The sequence below is a fragment of the Bubalus kerabau genome, chromosome 17 (genome assembly GCF_029407905.1).
Source record: "Bubalus kerabau isolate K-KA32 ecotype Philippines breed swamp buffalo chromosome 17, PCC_UOA_SB_1v2, whole genome shotgun sequence".
Lineage (NCBI taxonomy): Eukaryota > Metazoa > Chordata > Mammalia > Artiodactyla > Bovidae > Bubalus > Bubalus kerabau.
Genome location: NC_073640.1, coordinates 39417574 through 39434183, shown reverse-complemented (window position 1 = coordinate 39434183; position 16610 = coordinate 39417574). Strand labels below are relative to the sequence as shown.

Below are 16610 nucleotides of genomic sequence, written 5' to 3'. Positions count from 1 at the left end.
CCTTCTTCTCTGGAAGATTCAACCAGTTTGATTCTTTTCTCTGGAGATCAAATCCTCCTCAATGCTACAGCTTTTCATCTCAATAGCAGAGGACCAGATTCAGACCTGTTATTCTTTCCAGCTGAGTTTATTTTATTCCATTTTTGCACGTTTTGGTAACAAATTCCTTTCCCTCCCTACCACCAACTGCATCTCCATCCTCTGAAATGCCTCCTGAGCAGCCAAGGATGACAAGCCCTGGCTGCTCCTCATCACAAAAGGGACCATCAGCAGGGAAGAATATCAGGTATGTGATAGGTGAGTGGTCAACCTCTTCTATACTGAAGTCGTAAGAGAATGGTTAATTAACCAAACTCCATCGGTTGTGTTAAACAGATACTTCCATCAGGTAGATGTCCTCTGAATGCTGCAGGACAGTGAAAAATGTTCAGATCAATGAGACCTGTAATCTCTTCCATCGGTACACACTTTAAGCTGGATGCAGTGTGACTAAACAGATGATACAGGAAGGTCCGCCTGAAGACACACGTGACCAGAGACAGAAAGCCACCTCCAGGGGCAGCCATATTGCCAGCTCCAAAGGGGCAGTGGGGCCACCTGCTGGAAGGCCTGGACACTGCTCAGGATGCTTGGTCCCTCTGCCTTCTCCGAGTCCTTCAAGGCTGGTCTATGGCAAGACTGTGATCTTTTTCTCCAGCTTCTGTGGCGGAAACAGGAAGTTTCTCATGATCCCATCCAGCTCTTCCAGGGCCAGCTGGGCATGAAGCCTGGCCACGTCATCAGGCTCCAAACACACCACGTGCTTCAGCAGGTGGTAGAGATCCTTGAGGACGTCCCTCAGCACCTGGACGAGAGAGACAGAGTCAAGGCCATCTGTCTACTGTGCCAAATTTTCTCTGAGTGACCTAAGTGCCTTCTCCTATCTGAGGTATTCTGGGAGGAAACCCACAGGCTCCTTTAAGAAGATAAAACGTGGTCCTCTCAGGTGGGAGAAGGGAGTGGGGCAGCTGTATTGAGATAGGCTTCCCTTTGGGTTTCTCACGCACTCTTGACCCCTTACTACGCTGGCCTTTGTGGTTGCCTTTTAGCCCCTGACCCAAGTAGAGATCCCAGATCCCTTCCTTCAGTCCCAAAGCATGGCACCAACCTCAGGACCACAGGCAGGCAGTACTGCCCAATGCAGGTGTTCCTAGCATCCTCCCCTACTAACTCCCACAAAGCCCTCTGTGATACCCACAGAACTGGCATCTAGCTCATGAAACCAGGAGGCTATTCTTTGGCAACCATGCTTTCCCTTGCCACTCCTTTAAAAATTTTCCACCAGTTTCATTTTGGTGCAATTCTCTCAGCCACTCTGTAACTTTTTTTCAACTCCAACACTGCAATGGGAAACAAGATAGGACTCCACAGACACAGTCAGATCCATTTCTTCTTGTCCAATACTCTAATCTCATGGTCTCATATGCAACTGGGAAGGTGCCAAAGAACAAAGCACCTCCTGCTAGAAGCTTCTAATTTTTTCCCAAATCCTCCTGGCTTGGAAGTCAGAACTTCTAGCAAGAAATGGGTTCTTCTAGCAAGAGAGCAGGGCAACTCAGTATAAGGGAACTTAGGGATCATTTGGTCAAACGAAGGACTGAAGAGTCCAGGTCACCAGTGGGTCAAATATCTTGTCTGCAGCTACTTGCAAAGTTACTTCTGGTCTAGGACTCTTTGCCTCAAAAGCTACATTTTTTGGTTCAGGTACTATACTAGATATTTTCTTTATATTATCTAATTTTTATGCCAGTCGTATAAAGGGAAGTTTTTAGCCCCACTTTACAGATGAAGAAATAAGAGTTGATTAGAGGGTTAAGTAAACTCCCAACATCATTTGGCTAAAGAAAGGAGGAGCCAGTTTTTAAACTTTCAGAGTCTGTGTTCTTACCTGTTTATTTTTATTGAAGAGGTAATACAGTATAAAGAAGACCATATTAAAAAATAAGTCTCTCTTCTACCAAGACTCCTAATTTCTCTTCTCAGAGGATATCGTTCTTAATTGTGCAAAATATTCTAGGTGTTTATAAGCGCATATATATATATATATATATATAAAATCTGCCTTTTTTTCCTTCCCCTTTTTAAAGCACAGAATTAAATGCTACACTGCTAAGTACCATGATTCCCACTCCACCCAATGTATTTTGAAGATCTTTTCCTATTACAAAAATTATTGCAATAAACATTCGGATACCTAATCTGCAGACATGCACAAGTATATTTGCAGGACAAATATCCAGAAATGGAATTACAAGGTCAAAGGGTAATGTGCAGTAAAAATCTTGCTAGCTGGCCAGAGAGGTTGTAATAATTTATATTTTTACCTATCACTTTGAAAACTCCTACTTCCCCATATTCTCATAAGTATTGCAAACTCTTTATCTTTGCTAATTAAATTAATGGAAAAATAGCACCTTGCTGTTTTAAATTTGCATCTTTCTAATAGATAAAAAAAGGAATAGGAGAATGGAGAAATTCTTTCATTCTTTCGCTTCTATGGCTTTTCATAAAAACCATGTAATAAATATATATATAACAGTTTATATACAATAGACACAGATTATCTCTGCAAAATACTGGCTGCCTCCAGCAAGGGAAACTGGAGAGAGATGTGGGGGATTACATACCCTTTTGTGCCAGTTTAATATTGTATTTTATGAATATAAAATCTATTAAAAATAAATATGCCTTTTTTGAACTGGATTAACTACTAGACAAAGATTTTCTTAAGGCCATTTAATAGGTAAAGGAGACACAGAACCTGCTTTTAAAAGCTTACCCTCTGGTGGTGAGTCTGCTTACCCTCTGGCAGTAAACGAAGACAATATAGAACCGAACATGGAAAGTTCCTGAGAGCAGAAAGTGTGTGAAAAGAGGTTTGAGGAAACAGAGGTCATATTTTAGGAATAAGAAGTGAATTGGAAATGGTGAACAAAAATGATGGGAAATGGTTAATTCAGTGGGTAGCTAGTACACTTACATCTGGCCCCACGATCCCCTGAACATTCCACACAAGTACACTAAGCATGTAGCATCACACATCTTGAACTTGCTAAAGAACAGAGGATGAGGGACTTCCCTGGTGGTCTGATGGCCAAGATTCCATGCTTCCAATGCAGGGGGCCTGGGTTCAATCCCTGGTCAGGGAAATAGATCCCTTATGTTCCAACTAAGAATTTGCATGCCTCAACTAAAGATCCTACATACTCCAACTAAAAAAAAAAAAAGATTCCTTATGCTGCAACTGAGGATCCGGGACAGTCAAATAAATACATTGATGAAAAGAAAACAAAAGAATAGAAACAGAACCCTTTCCATCATTTGATATTGTCGAACAGCATGGGCACTGGAGAGTGGAAGGAGGTAGGTAGGGGGTGGGGGACACAAAACCAGCTCCCCAGGCCATCTGCTGGTCTCCCTCTTGTCCCTGGGCTCCAGCTGTGAAGGCCTTCTTCTTCCCTTGTCTGAGCAAAGCCCCGCCCCAGCTCAAGGCCTTTGCTTATGCTGTTCCCTCAGCCTGGGAGACCACCCTTGCTCTCTCTTCACCTACAAGTCCTCCTCACCCTCAGCCTGAAATGCCACATCCTAGCTCCCACCTAGGTAAGCCTTTTAGAGTTGCGTCTGTAGCCTCTCTCACACTTGGAATTTAAACACTCACTGTGTAACTAAAAATATGTATTTCCTCACTAGCTCACAGGTACTACTGATGCTGATGCCATGTCTTGCCTTGTACACTCTGGTGTAGTCGCAGTGTCTCATAAAGTGACTGGCACATGGCAAGTATCTAAAAACTATTTATAAATGAGAGAAGGCTCACATGCATGCTATTCCTGGCTAGTCTGTCACTTGGTAAAAGCTAAAAATTCTGAGAACATCCACTGAAACAGTGTCATGAAACCAGGCCTGATTCACAGGTGTGTGACCTGTGCAGCCACACAGGGTCTCATGATCAAGAGGGCCCCGTGCCTGGTTTAATGGTCTGCTGCTGCAACCTGACACTTAATAATTGCATCTTTGAGCCTGATTTTATAAGTGAAGTTCAATAGGACACAGGAACCTGAGAGTGAGCAGAGGAGATCTGCCCCATACGTGTGTCCCCCATTCCTGCCGCATGAGCTCAGCTCTGATGCACCTACGACACGTGGGAGTTCAGCTAGTCCTGAAGCCTCTACCAGGGGAGGGCATCTGTTACATTCATGACTGAAAAGTGAAGGCACTGAAAGCCTGCAGAGGCCACACTTTCGTTGAAACCATCACTCGCTTCAAATATAGTAAGCAGGCGACGACTTTTCAAGAAACATGGATGAGGAAGGAATCCATCATATCCTCTGCATGGATTCCCCGTGTTAGCCAGCCATCTATGCTGAAAATGATGACACAGAAGGAAACAGGACCGCCCACAGTTCTTGTTCTTTCACTTTTTCCTTATCCATGAGTAAACTGAAGATAAAGGGTGCTGGTAAGATGAGCGTGTATCAAGATGTGAAATAAAACCAGTTAATTTTGTGCAGACTTTCCACTGTTCTGCTAGGAAGGAAATACATATGCATGTACCAGCTACAGAATACAAACTGTATAATTTTGGTGATCCCACATGTAAGTTAAACATGTGTGGGTTTAAATGAGTTAAACATTTGAAATTGGCATCACACAATATAAAGATGTTCAGTAAAATCCATGCTAATGGTTTAACACATAAAAGGTTCTCAACTTACAACAGTGTTAACAGCAAATAATAAACACCTTGACAAGGCAAAGGACAGAGAGACTGTGGAAGAAAGGAAAACAACTTGATATTTAAAAACCCTGAATGGTACTTTCTCCTTGTTTTTTGTTTGTTTGTTTTTAAACAAGTGACCCTGCATTTTCATTTTGCACTGGGCCCCACATATTATGCACTTGGCCCTGCAGACAACTCTCTCTGCTCTTTGCCCAATGTCTCGGCATTAAATGCCTGAATCCTACAGGCAAAGTCCACAAAGATGCCACCCCACCTCTGCCATGCGGTTGTCTCCATGTTCTCTGGAGCTGCTGGGTCATGAGGCTCAGGTCGGTGTCTGACTCTGGCACTATCGCTTGCTGCCCTCTCATAACCTAGCTTTCTCCTTCCCCAGGGCTGCCAGTGTGAAAAGGAGAGACGATTCTGGAAAGAGGATGACTCCCTGCAGCGACTGCCTCATGCTTACTCACTCATTCAATAATCATTATTGAGGGCCTACTTCGAGCCCAGGCAGTGTGCTGGTGATAAAAGGTGAATAATGTACAAACCCTACCCTCCGGCAGCTATAGCCCAGCAGGGAGGCAGACACGCACACTGGATGGTGTGATCCTCAGTCTAAGAGATAAGCGTACGTGATTCCACAGAAGCAAAGGAAGTGGTTTCTGCCTGTGGAGGTGAGGAGGAACATTTCCCTGCCATGCGAAAAGGCCTTCGCTCTGACTTTTATTTGTAGCCAATGGGTGGCACCACAGAGTGGCCAGGGGAAGTTTTACTGTCTGTCCCCTCACCCTCAAACCACCTCAAATAAATGCAGAGTCTAAGCAAACCAGCATGCCTGTTTGTGAATAAAGCTTAAAGACAAATCTTCCAACATGCTCTTTAATGGATTATAGCCCAGTGTCTCTTATACAGAAATTCTAGTGCTCCCATTGTTTATTATAAGGTCATCTCTTTTTCTTCTTTCACCTAGTCAGAAATATCTTAAAAATTTTTTGCAAGAGCCTCCTAATGGGAGATTTGGATTGACATATATACATGACCATGTGTAAAACAGAGAGTGGGAAGCTGTGGTATAGCACAGGGAGCTCAGCTCATTGCTTTGTCATGACCTAGAGGGGTGTGATGGGGAGAGTGGGGAAGTCCAAGAGGGAGGGTATATATGTACGCATACGGCTGATTTACTTCACTGTACAGGAGAAAACGAAAACAAAACTGGAAAGCAATTGTATTCCAATTTTTAAAAAGAAGACAAAAACAAAGTTAAGATGAGCTTTTCTTTGTTAAAAAGGAGAGTTCTAAGGCATTCTGGTCGCTAGGGTGCTTTTTCTTTCCTGGTGTGGGTAGGAATTTTTTCTTGGCACTGCTGTGTCCTTAAAACAACAATAATGCTTGTGCAAACACCACTTCATACTTGAGGGGTGCTGAGTCCCTTGTTATCAGTTACCGGATCTCCTTTTTTAGGTAACTGAGTGTTAGGAAAAAGGCTCCTTCTTAATTAATGGGTCTGTCTTAGCAACCCGCCCTGAGACTTCTCCCCAATCCCTATAGCGCTGAGGATCCCACACATCACAGGACTTCCTCTGGACTCCCCAAGGATCAAAGCTTTCCGCCAGCCAGGGATTGTCACCAAATCCCGTGGATCAGGGGCTGAATACAAAGAGAGTTCAAAGGTAAAGTTACTCACAGGAGCCTCTGTGGTGGGCAGGATATAGGCAATCCCACAGAGGAAACCTCTCATTAAGAGTTCAACACACCTGCTCTCATCCCCCCACGCAGCAAGGCCCCAGGACTCTAGGGAGAGGCGGTGGAGGGTACGAGTAGGGTGGGCCAGGGATGGCTTCAAGAAGTACCTGGATTCCTAGTCTAAAAGCTCTTTGGAAAGGGATGGGGTTCAGGTGCTTTTAAGAAAAGAATGTAGAGTGTGGGTGCAACACACACAATTCCTCTCCCCCCTCCACCCTCGCCCTTGCAGGGGCCAGTTCCCTGGAGCGCACAAGGCTGATGCTTCAGGGACACAGGCGGTCTTCAGGGTTAGATGGCTTAGAAAAGCCAGATGAGGCACGACCCACCGAAAAGGGACTGTATGAGCAAGACTGCCTTGAGAACACAGGTGCCTTTTCAATGGAAAACCAGGAAAACTATTTGACCCTTTCAATGAGCTTGACCCCAAACACGCCCAGAGTGGTGGTTATATCTGTGTTAAGATCAAAAGAAGAAATACATGGCGAATTGCTTTCTTCACTTTAATTCCTAAGCTTATTTATATATTTGATTATAAAGACAATATAACCACAACCCAGAATATCTGGGAAACAGGAAGGAAAAAAGTCTCTAGTCAAACTACCTAACACAAACTCCATGAGTAAATACATTTAGCAATTAGTATTCATTTACATTTAAAAATTATTTTAAAAGTCACACTTCCAGGTGATTTTACAAATGAAACTAAAGTAAGTGAAATTACTATTCTTTTGTATTATTATGTGAGATCAATAAGACATACAAATGGCCATAGATGAGACATTTACAGAAATAAGAATTCCAGAAAGCATAATCTAGAGGAGGACTTTCCATCTCTATTTTTGTAATATTTAAGGAAAAAATGGATTACTAAATATGAAAGGATTAAAAACTTAAATGCTAGCACACACTAACTGTATTTAGAAATTCAGTCTTCTATAGAGCTAGAAGAATTGTGATTCCTTTTGTGGTTAAGAAGTAAGTGCTGAGCACAAAGACAAAAGCAGAGAAAGAACAGGGAAGTCAGACATTGAAATAAAAGGCAGGATCTGACATGAGAAATAAGTGAACTGGAGTTGGTGGCTGGATACTGACCTGGCAGACAAAAAAATTTTCTGACTGGGTCCCAGAAGACGAGGCGACCCCAGAATCCAACTATGTTTAAAGACAGGCTGAAATAAGCATCAGGTGTGGCATGAGGAAGTCAGGTCAACCTCTGAGAATCCTCATCTTGACCCCTGTGCTTCCATGTTAAAACCAATGTTTGGGGACTTCCCTGGTGTCCAGTGGCTAAGACTGTATGCTCCCAATGCAGGGGACCCAGGGTCGACAGCTGGTGAAGGAACTAGAATCCACTTGCCACAATTAAGGGTTTGAATGCCACAACTAAAGATTCTGCATGCCAAAACTAAGATTAAAGATCCCACATGCTGCAACTAAGACCTGGTGCGGCCAAATAAATTAAAACCAAAAACCAATGTCAGCTTGATGTCTGAGGGAAGTGAGCAAGATCAGAAGAGACTAGTTATGGGACAGAGTCAAGCATCAACAAGAGAGCACAAGCTGGCCAACATTTCCCGAATGTGTGCAGGAGACTGAGCTCAGCAAGCTGGGTGCTGAGGGCCAGCTCCAACCTTCAGGAGCTCACCGCTGACTGGGGGAGACAGACATGCAGAGTCGAACCTAATGGTCTGCTGGCAGGTGAACTCAGTGAAGTGAATCCTGGCACCCCAATTACCAGCTGGGGAATCCTGAGCAAACCACTTGGGCTTTTGGAACACCAAAGATTTCCTCTTGGGATGGGAATAACACTGCATCCTTTTAAAGCTGTTGTGAGAATTGCTATTTGTAAAGATCCAAGCACAAGGATTTGCACGTGGTGGCAGCTGCACAGGTGGCACTAATACTGTGATCTCGGGACTTCCCTGGTGATCCGGTGACTAAGACTCTGAGCTCCCAATGCAGGCGGCCCAGGTTCCATCCACAGTCAGGGAACTAGATCCCGCTTGCCGCAACTAAAGTTTCTGCATGTTGCAACAAAGACTGAAGATCCCATGTGCTGTCCAACTAAGAGCAGGCACAGCCAAACAAATAAATATTTTTAAAAATACTGAGACAGCTCTGAGGCCAGATTGTGTCCATCTTGCTGCTCTTGCATCACTGAGACCGCAAGCAGAGCCTGGCAGATAAGAATCTTTGATGAACATAAGAATGAATGAACATGTGATAACAGCAGCTAATCTCCACATAATATCTATTATGTGCCAGATGTGGTTCCAGGCAATTTATCTCTAGTAACTCATTGAATCCTCACAACACCACGAGAGAGGTACTATTAACTCCAATTTGTCCACACAGCTGGTGACAGCAGGACGCAGGATTCACACCCTGGCTGTCTGGATTTGAGTCAATGCTCTTTATTAACCACTAGATTATCTTGCCTCTCCAAGTGGTTATTACTTTCACTACTAGGAGTGGGGAACATAAGCACATATATTGCCTACCTTACAAGTTTACTGTGAGAGCAAAAGAGATAATGCAGGTGAGGGTACTTTGCTATCACAGTGTGGTGATCAATAATTCAAAGTATCAGTGGTACTACTATTCTGACATTGAGGTAATTGGATTTACCACCCAGGGGCTAAGAAAATAAGGGGAAAGGCTCAGCTCTGAAAATGAAAAATAGAGAGCAGGAGCCAAAGAAGGAGCAGTCAGGAAGATGAATAAATGGAGGAGAGTCAGAAGACAAGGGGAAGGCTGTAAAAGAGGGGAAACAGGACTGATGCAGCCTGAGCATGGGATCGGGGCCAGAGTTGAATTCTGGTGGTCGGGAACACAGTGCGCACCCTGCACAGAGCTGAGAGCACCAGCAAGGGCTCTTCTGGGCAAGCAGAGAGCAGCCCAGCTCTGAGGTCTCCCTTGGATAATGGGCAGGAAACAAAGTAAACTGGGGAAGCAGGATGGAGGCAGATAATCTGAACATTACTGAGGAAGTTCAGTCCAAAGAAGGATAAATGCTTTACTGATAAAACCTAAAACTTCACTTTTATGGCTCTTCTATGAAAAAGAAATCAGGCCCAATTCAAACAGAAAGACCTGGCTTTTGAGACACTTCATTGAAAAGCACTGGGTGGGTCAGCAGAGAAAGACAGGATTACTAATGGCTGAGAGATTCCTATCTGTGCCTGACAGATCATCTCAAACATGCTGAAGTTCAGGGCGGCATTCTTATTAATGCTGGAGGTTACTGAGCTTTTCAAAACCTTTTAAAGTATTTTTCTCTGCTAGGCCTAGAAATAAATGGCATTTCTACCCTTTCTGGGTTGTGTCTGGCTATTAAATAAGAAAGGCATCTCAAGTGCAAGGTGGAGATGGTGGGTGAGGAGGGGATGAGGGGGTATCAGGCATGATTTTCATTGAAGAATAAGGGGAAATTTGTAACTAGTGATGTGCTGAAAATGCTACAGGGATGTAGACAGGCTGGGCAGGTGAGGGGCAAAGACTAAGACGGGCTTTACAGTGAACCCCTGGGAGAGGTAACAGCTCAGGGATCCCAAACAAAAAGTAGGCACTGGGGCTGTTCACTCATTGTGGCAGGGACTGGAGCAGCTGCCGTGGTGGTGCTAGGAGCAGCAGGGGCAGCATCTCTCAGAATGTCTTTAAATAGCAACCTGAGGAAGGCAGCAGTTTTCCTACATCCCCACAGGCACGGAAATAGAACAAAGAAGGCAGGAAAAAATGGCCGGAGGATGTGCAAAGGCAGCAGGCTGCTGCTCGCAGGAGAGGAGATGGGGTGCTTTGTCTGTGGAAGGGGATTACAATCCCAGCTTTCAAACTGTACTCAATTACCGCATCTGGGAGAAAAGGGCTTCATTTTTCTTGGCCCTCGAAGCTTCCCATGCAGACACCCTGCCGAGGGAGAACCGGCCTGCGCCTTTTCTACACTCATGCTTCCCACGTGGGATTAGACAGTGCCTGTCAAGGCTCACTACTACCATTCACTGAGTGTTTACTAGCTTCAGTCACTGCTAAGCCATTCATGCGCATTATCTCATTTAATCCTATGAGGTAGGTGTTATGAGGTCCAGTTGACAAAATAGGGACAGGGGATTTAGAGAGGTTTAGTGATTTGCTCGGAGAAGGCAATGGCACCACACTCCAGTACTCTTGCCTGGAAAATCCCATGGACGGAGGAGCCTGGTAGGCTGCAGTGCATGGGGTCACTAGGAGTTGGACACGACTGAGCGACTTCACTTTTACTTTTCATTTTTATGCATTGGAGAAGGAAATGGCAACCCACCCAGTGTTCTTGCCTGGAGAATCCCAGGGACGGGGGAGCCTGGTGGGCTGCCATCTCTGGGGTCGCACAGAGTCGGACACGACTGAAGCGACTTAGCAGCAGCAGCAGTGATTTGGTCAAGGACACAGCTAGAATTCAAATCTGCATCCATCAGGTCTCACTACAAACCCTGCTCTTACTAGGAAATCCAACACACAGGCAGATGCTCTGGAGACAATCTGACCTTTTTCCTGCACTTTTAAAGCAGCTGATTTGGATGAGGCCTGGCTAGGGAGGAGGAAGAACAGCAGCTAGGTTACTGGCTGACTACAGGTGGTGGGTTTCCTCTGGGGCACTGCTTAGCTTGGGGCATCTCACAGCACCCCAGGCTCCTGTGGCTCACACAGCCTCATGTCCAGCTTGACTGGCCGTCAGGAAAGTGCGGGCCACTCCCCTTAAGGTGAAAGTGAAGTTGCTCAGTCGCGTCCCGACTCGTTGCGACCCCATGGACTGTAGCCTACCAGGCTCCTCAGTCCATGGAATTTTCCAGGCAAGAGTACTGGAGTGGGTTGCCATTTCCTTCTCCAGAGGATCTTCCCAACCCAGGGCACTCCTCAACCCTTTTGGCACCAGGGACCAGTTTCATGGAAGGCAGTGTTTCCATGGACTGGGGTGTTGGGGGATGGTTTCAGGATGATTCAAATGCACTACAGTTATTGTGCACTTTATTTCTATTATTACTACATCAGCTCCACCTCAGATCATTAGGCATTAGATTCTGGAGGCTGGGGACCCCTGCTTAGAGGGTGTGCCTAGTGGAATTCAGGCTTCCTAGATGGCTCAGAGGTAAAGAATCCATCTGTCAATGCAGAAGACGTGGGTTCAATCCCCAGGTTGGGAAATCCCCTGGAGGAGGAAATGGCACTCCAGTATTCTTGCCTGGAAAATTCCAAGGACAGAGGAGCCTGGTGGGCTACAGTCCATGGTGGGCTACAGCCTGGTAGGCAAACAGTTGGACACGACTGTGCGACTGAGTAGGCATGCACACACACTAGTGGAATTCAGCGCTCTGTGCAAAATGCCTCAGGAAGAAAAGGTTATAGTTACACCAACAGGTCAGAGAAAACCATAGTGACTGAAGTCCTGGGGGGGTTGGTAGTATGTGTTCATATATATACGGTATGGACTAGAGCAGAAAAAGCAACCTGCCCACCAATGCTTAAGTATTGCTACACAGCCCAGACTCTGCCTCTGAGCAACACCACCATTCTAACACAGTGATTCTCTACCTCTGCTGCAGATTACAATCCCCTGGAGAACTATGAAAATGTGTGGGCCCCCACTTCACACCTAAGAATCAGAATATTAGGGGTATGGCGTTAAAGGCTTAAAAGAATTTTTTAAATTTCTTTTTATGCTCTCCAGGTGACTCTAATGAGCAGCCAGGATATAGCAATACAACATGTCAGGCAAAAATACTGGGTGTTGCCGTTGTTGTTTAGTCACTAAATCATGTCCAACTTCTTTGTAACCCCAAAGAGCAGGCTGCCAGGTTCCTCTGGCCATGGGATTTCCCAGGCATCCCATGAAATTTCCCCAAGCAATCCATTTCCCAGGAGTGGGTTGCTATTTCCATAAGAGACATGTCATGGTTTCCAAAGAAGGTTCACTATGACAACTTGGGCCATGAAAAATCCAAGTGCCAAGAGCAAGGGTAATGGGATCAAGACATGATCTGTTGCACTTTGTAGAATTTTCTTAACTATCAACTACTAGATTTTGCATTTTCTAGCAAGGGGACTGGGTCAAAAACATTTTGATCCACAAATTAATACTGCATCTTTTTTCCTGAAATATTTAAAAAATTTGTTCTTAAACATGTACATTGGAATATAATTCTTTTTTATTTTTTGAATGCAACTCTGAAGACAGAGAAAGTTATAGGCTCCCCAAAAATGCATGCAGCTGCCTCCATTACTAGGTTAGCTGTAATTACAGCAAAAAACCTCTGCTCAGATGGGAGGAAGTAAGGAAAACACATATGCTACAATTTTGACAGCAACGTATACACACACACACATACACAAGTGTGTGTGAGTGTGTGAAGCCAAGTTTTCAAATGCAGCCAGTTCTGGCTGCTTGTCAGTATTCTTTCTGTCACCATGCCTCAGGACTCCTCCCAGCTGATCTGGGGACAGCATGTCTACAACCCAACTGCAATGAAAACTGTAGGCGTTTCTGAGTAAGGAAGGTAAAACTCCCTCCTAACGAGAACACCTATTTGGGCAACTTCTGATCTGGGGAAAGGTGAACACTGGACAAGTTAGGAAGCCCCAGAATTTCCAGTTTAAGATCTAAGCAGTCTATTTGTTGCAAAGGCGGGTACAAAGAAATTTTAGACATGTATTGCTCCATGCATCTTAGACAAAAGATTCCATGCACTCTCTTAACAGACGTTTATTAAGTGTTATTCTGTGCAAAGCAATGTGCCAGATTTGGGGAATATAAGAGTGAGTGGAAAAGTAGTCAGATTCACAGAGACGGACAGGACAGAGATTGCTAGGGGCTGAAGGGTGGGCTTCCCTGGCAGTTCAGTTGGTAACGAATCCACCTGCAATGCAGGAGACCCTGGTTCTATTCCTGGCATTGGGAAGATCTCCTGGAGAAGGGATAGGCTACCAACTCCAGTATTGTTGGGCTTCCCTGGTGGCTCAGCTGGTAAAGAATCTGCCCGCAATGCAGGAGACCTTGGTTTGATCCCTGGGTTGGGAAGATCCTGGGTTCGATCCCTAGATTGGAAGGGGCTGAAGGAGGGGGAGAGTTAGCATTTAATGGGTACACAGTTTCTGTTTTATGAGACGAAGAGTCCTGCAGAGGGATGCCAGTGGTTGTAGTACAAAAATGTGAATGTACTTAATGCTACTGACGTGCTGTGTGTGTCATGTATATTTACTACATTTAAAAAATTATTCATTTATTTGTTGCACTGGGTCTTAGTTGTGGCATTTTCAATCTTTGCTGCAACATGTGGGATCTTTAGTCTTTAGTTGCGGCATGTGAGATCTAGTTCCCTGACCAGGGCCCCTGCATTGGAAGCACAGACTCTCAGCCACCGGGCCACCAGGCAAGTCCCTTTACCACATTTTCTTTAAAAAAAAAAAAAATATATATATATATATATATATGTATATATATATATATGATCAGTGTGTTCAGGGGCTGCCCCCTGTCAACAACAGAGGTGAACAAAGAAGTGCAATATCTACTGTGGTCCTGAGCTGATACATAAACTACTGTAGAGCCTGGAAAAAGAAGGACTAAATTTGCCTGAGAAATCAGGATAGGCTTTTTACAAAGACCAGAACATTTAACATTTAGAGTTCTAAACGATGAATACAAGTTTATCAGATGGACAGGTTGGGGCAGGAGAAGGCATTTGAGGCATAAGAAACAGTATGGACAAATATCTGGAGGCAAGAAATATTACACTGACTATGTGGGGTTGGTGCGAGGTTCTCAGGGCTCCTGGGGGGAAGTACAGGAGACAGAGTTATAAAGTCCAAAGGGGTCCAGATTATAAAGGACCTGCCCGTCATGCTAGGGAGCCCGGCCTTTATCTTAGGGACCACAGGGAACCTTTGAAAAAAATGTTAGCTGAGGACAGGTCTTCAGATTTGCATTTCAGAAAGATCTCTTTGGCTGCTCCCTTACCACACTGAGTAACTGAATATCTGCTAATCAGGAGAATTAAAGAGTAGAAGTCCCATGGTGAAGGAAAGAAGTCCTAGGAATCCAGGTTTGTCCTAGTACACTTGTAACAGTTTACCTCTTCCTCAAGTATAATCTCAGGCCTATTCTTCTTAGTTCCTTCAGAACAGACAAGCTGGCAATGAAGCAACCTGGGTTTGACTCAGCTCTCTTCTGTCTGACTTGGGCACCTAAATGTAAACTTTCCGGACTTAAATTTTTTTACCCATAAATAGGGTTATGAGCATAATTATCTCACAGGATTGTCAGGATTCAATGAGATAAAGCATGCGAAGAACTCAGTGCTTGGGATTTCCCTGGTGGTCCAGTGATTAAGAATCACCTTCCAATCCAGGGGATGCAGGTTCAATCCCTGGTCAGGGAACTATGATCCCACATGCCACAGAGCAACTACGCCCACATTCCGCAACTAAGACCTGACACAGTCAAAAAAAAAAAAAAAAAGAACTCAGTGCTTTGCCTGGCATATGCGATGCTAAGTCACTTCAGTCGTGTCCAACTCTGTGCGACCCCAAAGTCGGCAGCCCACCAGGCTCCCCCGTCCCTGGGATTGTCCAGGCAAGAACACTGGAGTGGGTTACCATTTCCTTCTCCAATGCATGAAAGTGAAAAGTGAAAGTGAAGTCGCTCAGTCGTGTCCAACTCCTAGTGACCCCATGGACTGCAGCCTTCCAGGCTCCTCCGTCCATGGGATTTTCCAGGCAAAAGTACTGGAGTGGGGTGCCATTTCCTTCTCCTGCCTGGCATACAGTAGGCCCTTAATACATGTTAGTTACATCATTATTAAATACTAAACCTCAGAGAACACAAAATTTGTTTGGAGCAGATTTGCTAAGAGCAAACACACTGTGGGGTGATGAGCAATGAGCTGGAACAGACCCCAGAGCATTAATCCAAACTGTCTTTTTAAGTTACTCCAAGAAGACTACCCTTAGTCAGAACCTCGCCCTTTCAGAGGATGGAGCAAAGATAAGTGGGTTTTGCAACCCAGAGGCCTATCTGATTATTAGCACAATCACTCTTAGAGGAAGAGCAGATTCTCAATCAGGCTGCAGGGCAGGAGGGAAGTCCCAAGCCTCACTTCCCAGCCTGCAGCCCCAGAGGTACTGTGTCTCTTTCAGTTTTTTTCAGCTCCCTTCCTTTTCAGTTCTGGGTCCATTATGAGAAGTTGCTAGATGGCATAGTCCATGGTTGGCTTATGCTTTTGGCAAGGGCTAGAGGAACATGAGGAAGAATAAAAATGAAGCCTGGGCTGTTTTCTGTCTCTGCTCTCTGAACAGTTCACTCTGGCAAGTCCCAGGAGCAGGGCATCTGGGTCCGAGGCTGGTCCCAACACTCTCCTCTCCCTCTCTGTCCTTCTCCAGGGTAGACAGTAAACCATCAGTAAAGAGAGACTCTGGTCTGTTTTCCTTTTGGTTTCCAGGATCCGAAGTCACCTTCCATTAGCTGTGTTCTATGTAGAAAATGCCCAAGTGACTCAGTTTCTGAGTCCTTCAGATGACAGTCACAGAACCTGTGAGTACAAGTTCAGGAGCTGCACTGCCCAGGTTCACTGACTGGGCTGTAACTTACTACTAAATAGTTGCTGAACAAGTTACTTATCTTCTCTGTCTTAGTTTCCCCATGTATAAAATGGGGATATTAATCGTACCTAAGTGGGATCATTATGAAACTTCAATGAATGAATTAATTTAAAGCACTTAAATATATGTGCTACCATCTAATAAATGCTCAATAAAAGTATTTTCACTAGGTTGTATTATACACTGAATTTTTTAAGAATGTAAGAACTATATAAATTGAGAGAAGATAATATTTCTATGTATTTGGAATTTTACAGAGAGCAGTTTACCAGTTTGGAAAATCAGGCTACTCAACTTATTTCTCAGTAGCTGGTATAAGATATTTATTATTGATTTGTATTTGTAACCGTTACATTCATGATGATTCTACATAGAAGAGGAACTGAACAGTTCATTGTATCTTTAGAGTTGGCCTAGATATTTCTATATTAAAATATGTTATTATAAAATACTATTATTTTATTCCTTCTTTATATTATAG

The 16610-nt window shown here is 44.4% G+C and overlaps 1 protein-coding gene across 2 annotated transcripts in view; it reads right to left on the bottom strand.

Annotated features, from left to right (window-relative positions):
* The window catches only part of TANGO6 (transport and golgi organization 6 homolog), a 185022-nt gene that overhangs the window by 4654 nt on the left and 163758 nt on the right, over positions 1 to 16610 (bottom strand). For both annotated transcript variants that reach the window (XM_055554251.1, XM_055554252.1), the window contains exon 18: positions 1 to 844. In XM_055554251.1, coding sequence (XP_055410226.1) covers positions 668 to 844 — 177 coding nt within the window. In that variant the 3' untranslated portion in view covers positions 1 to 667. The remainder of the gene's footprint in view (positions 845 to 16610) is intronic.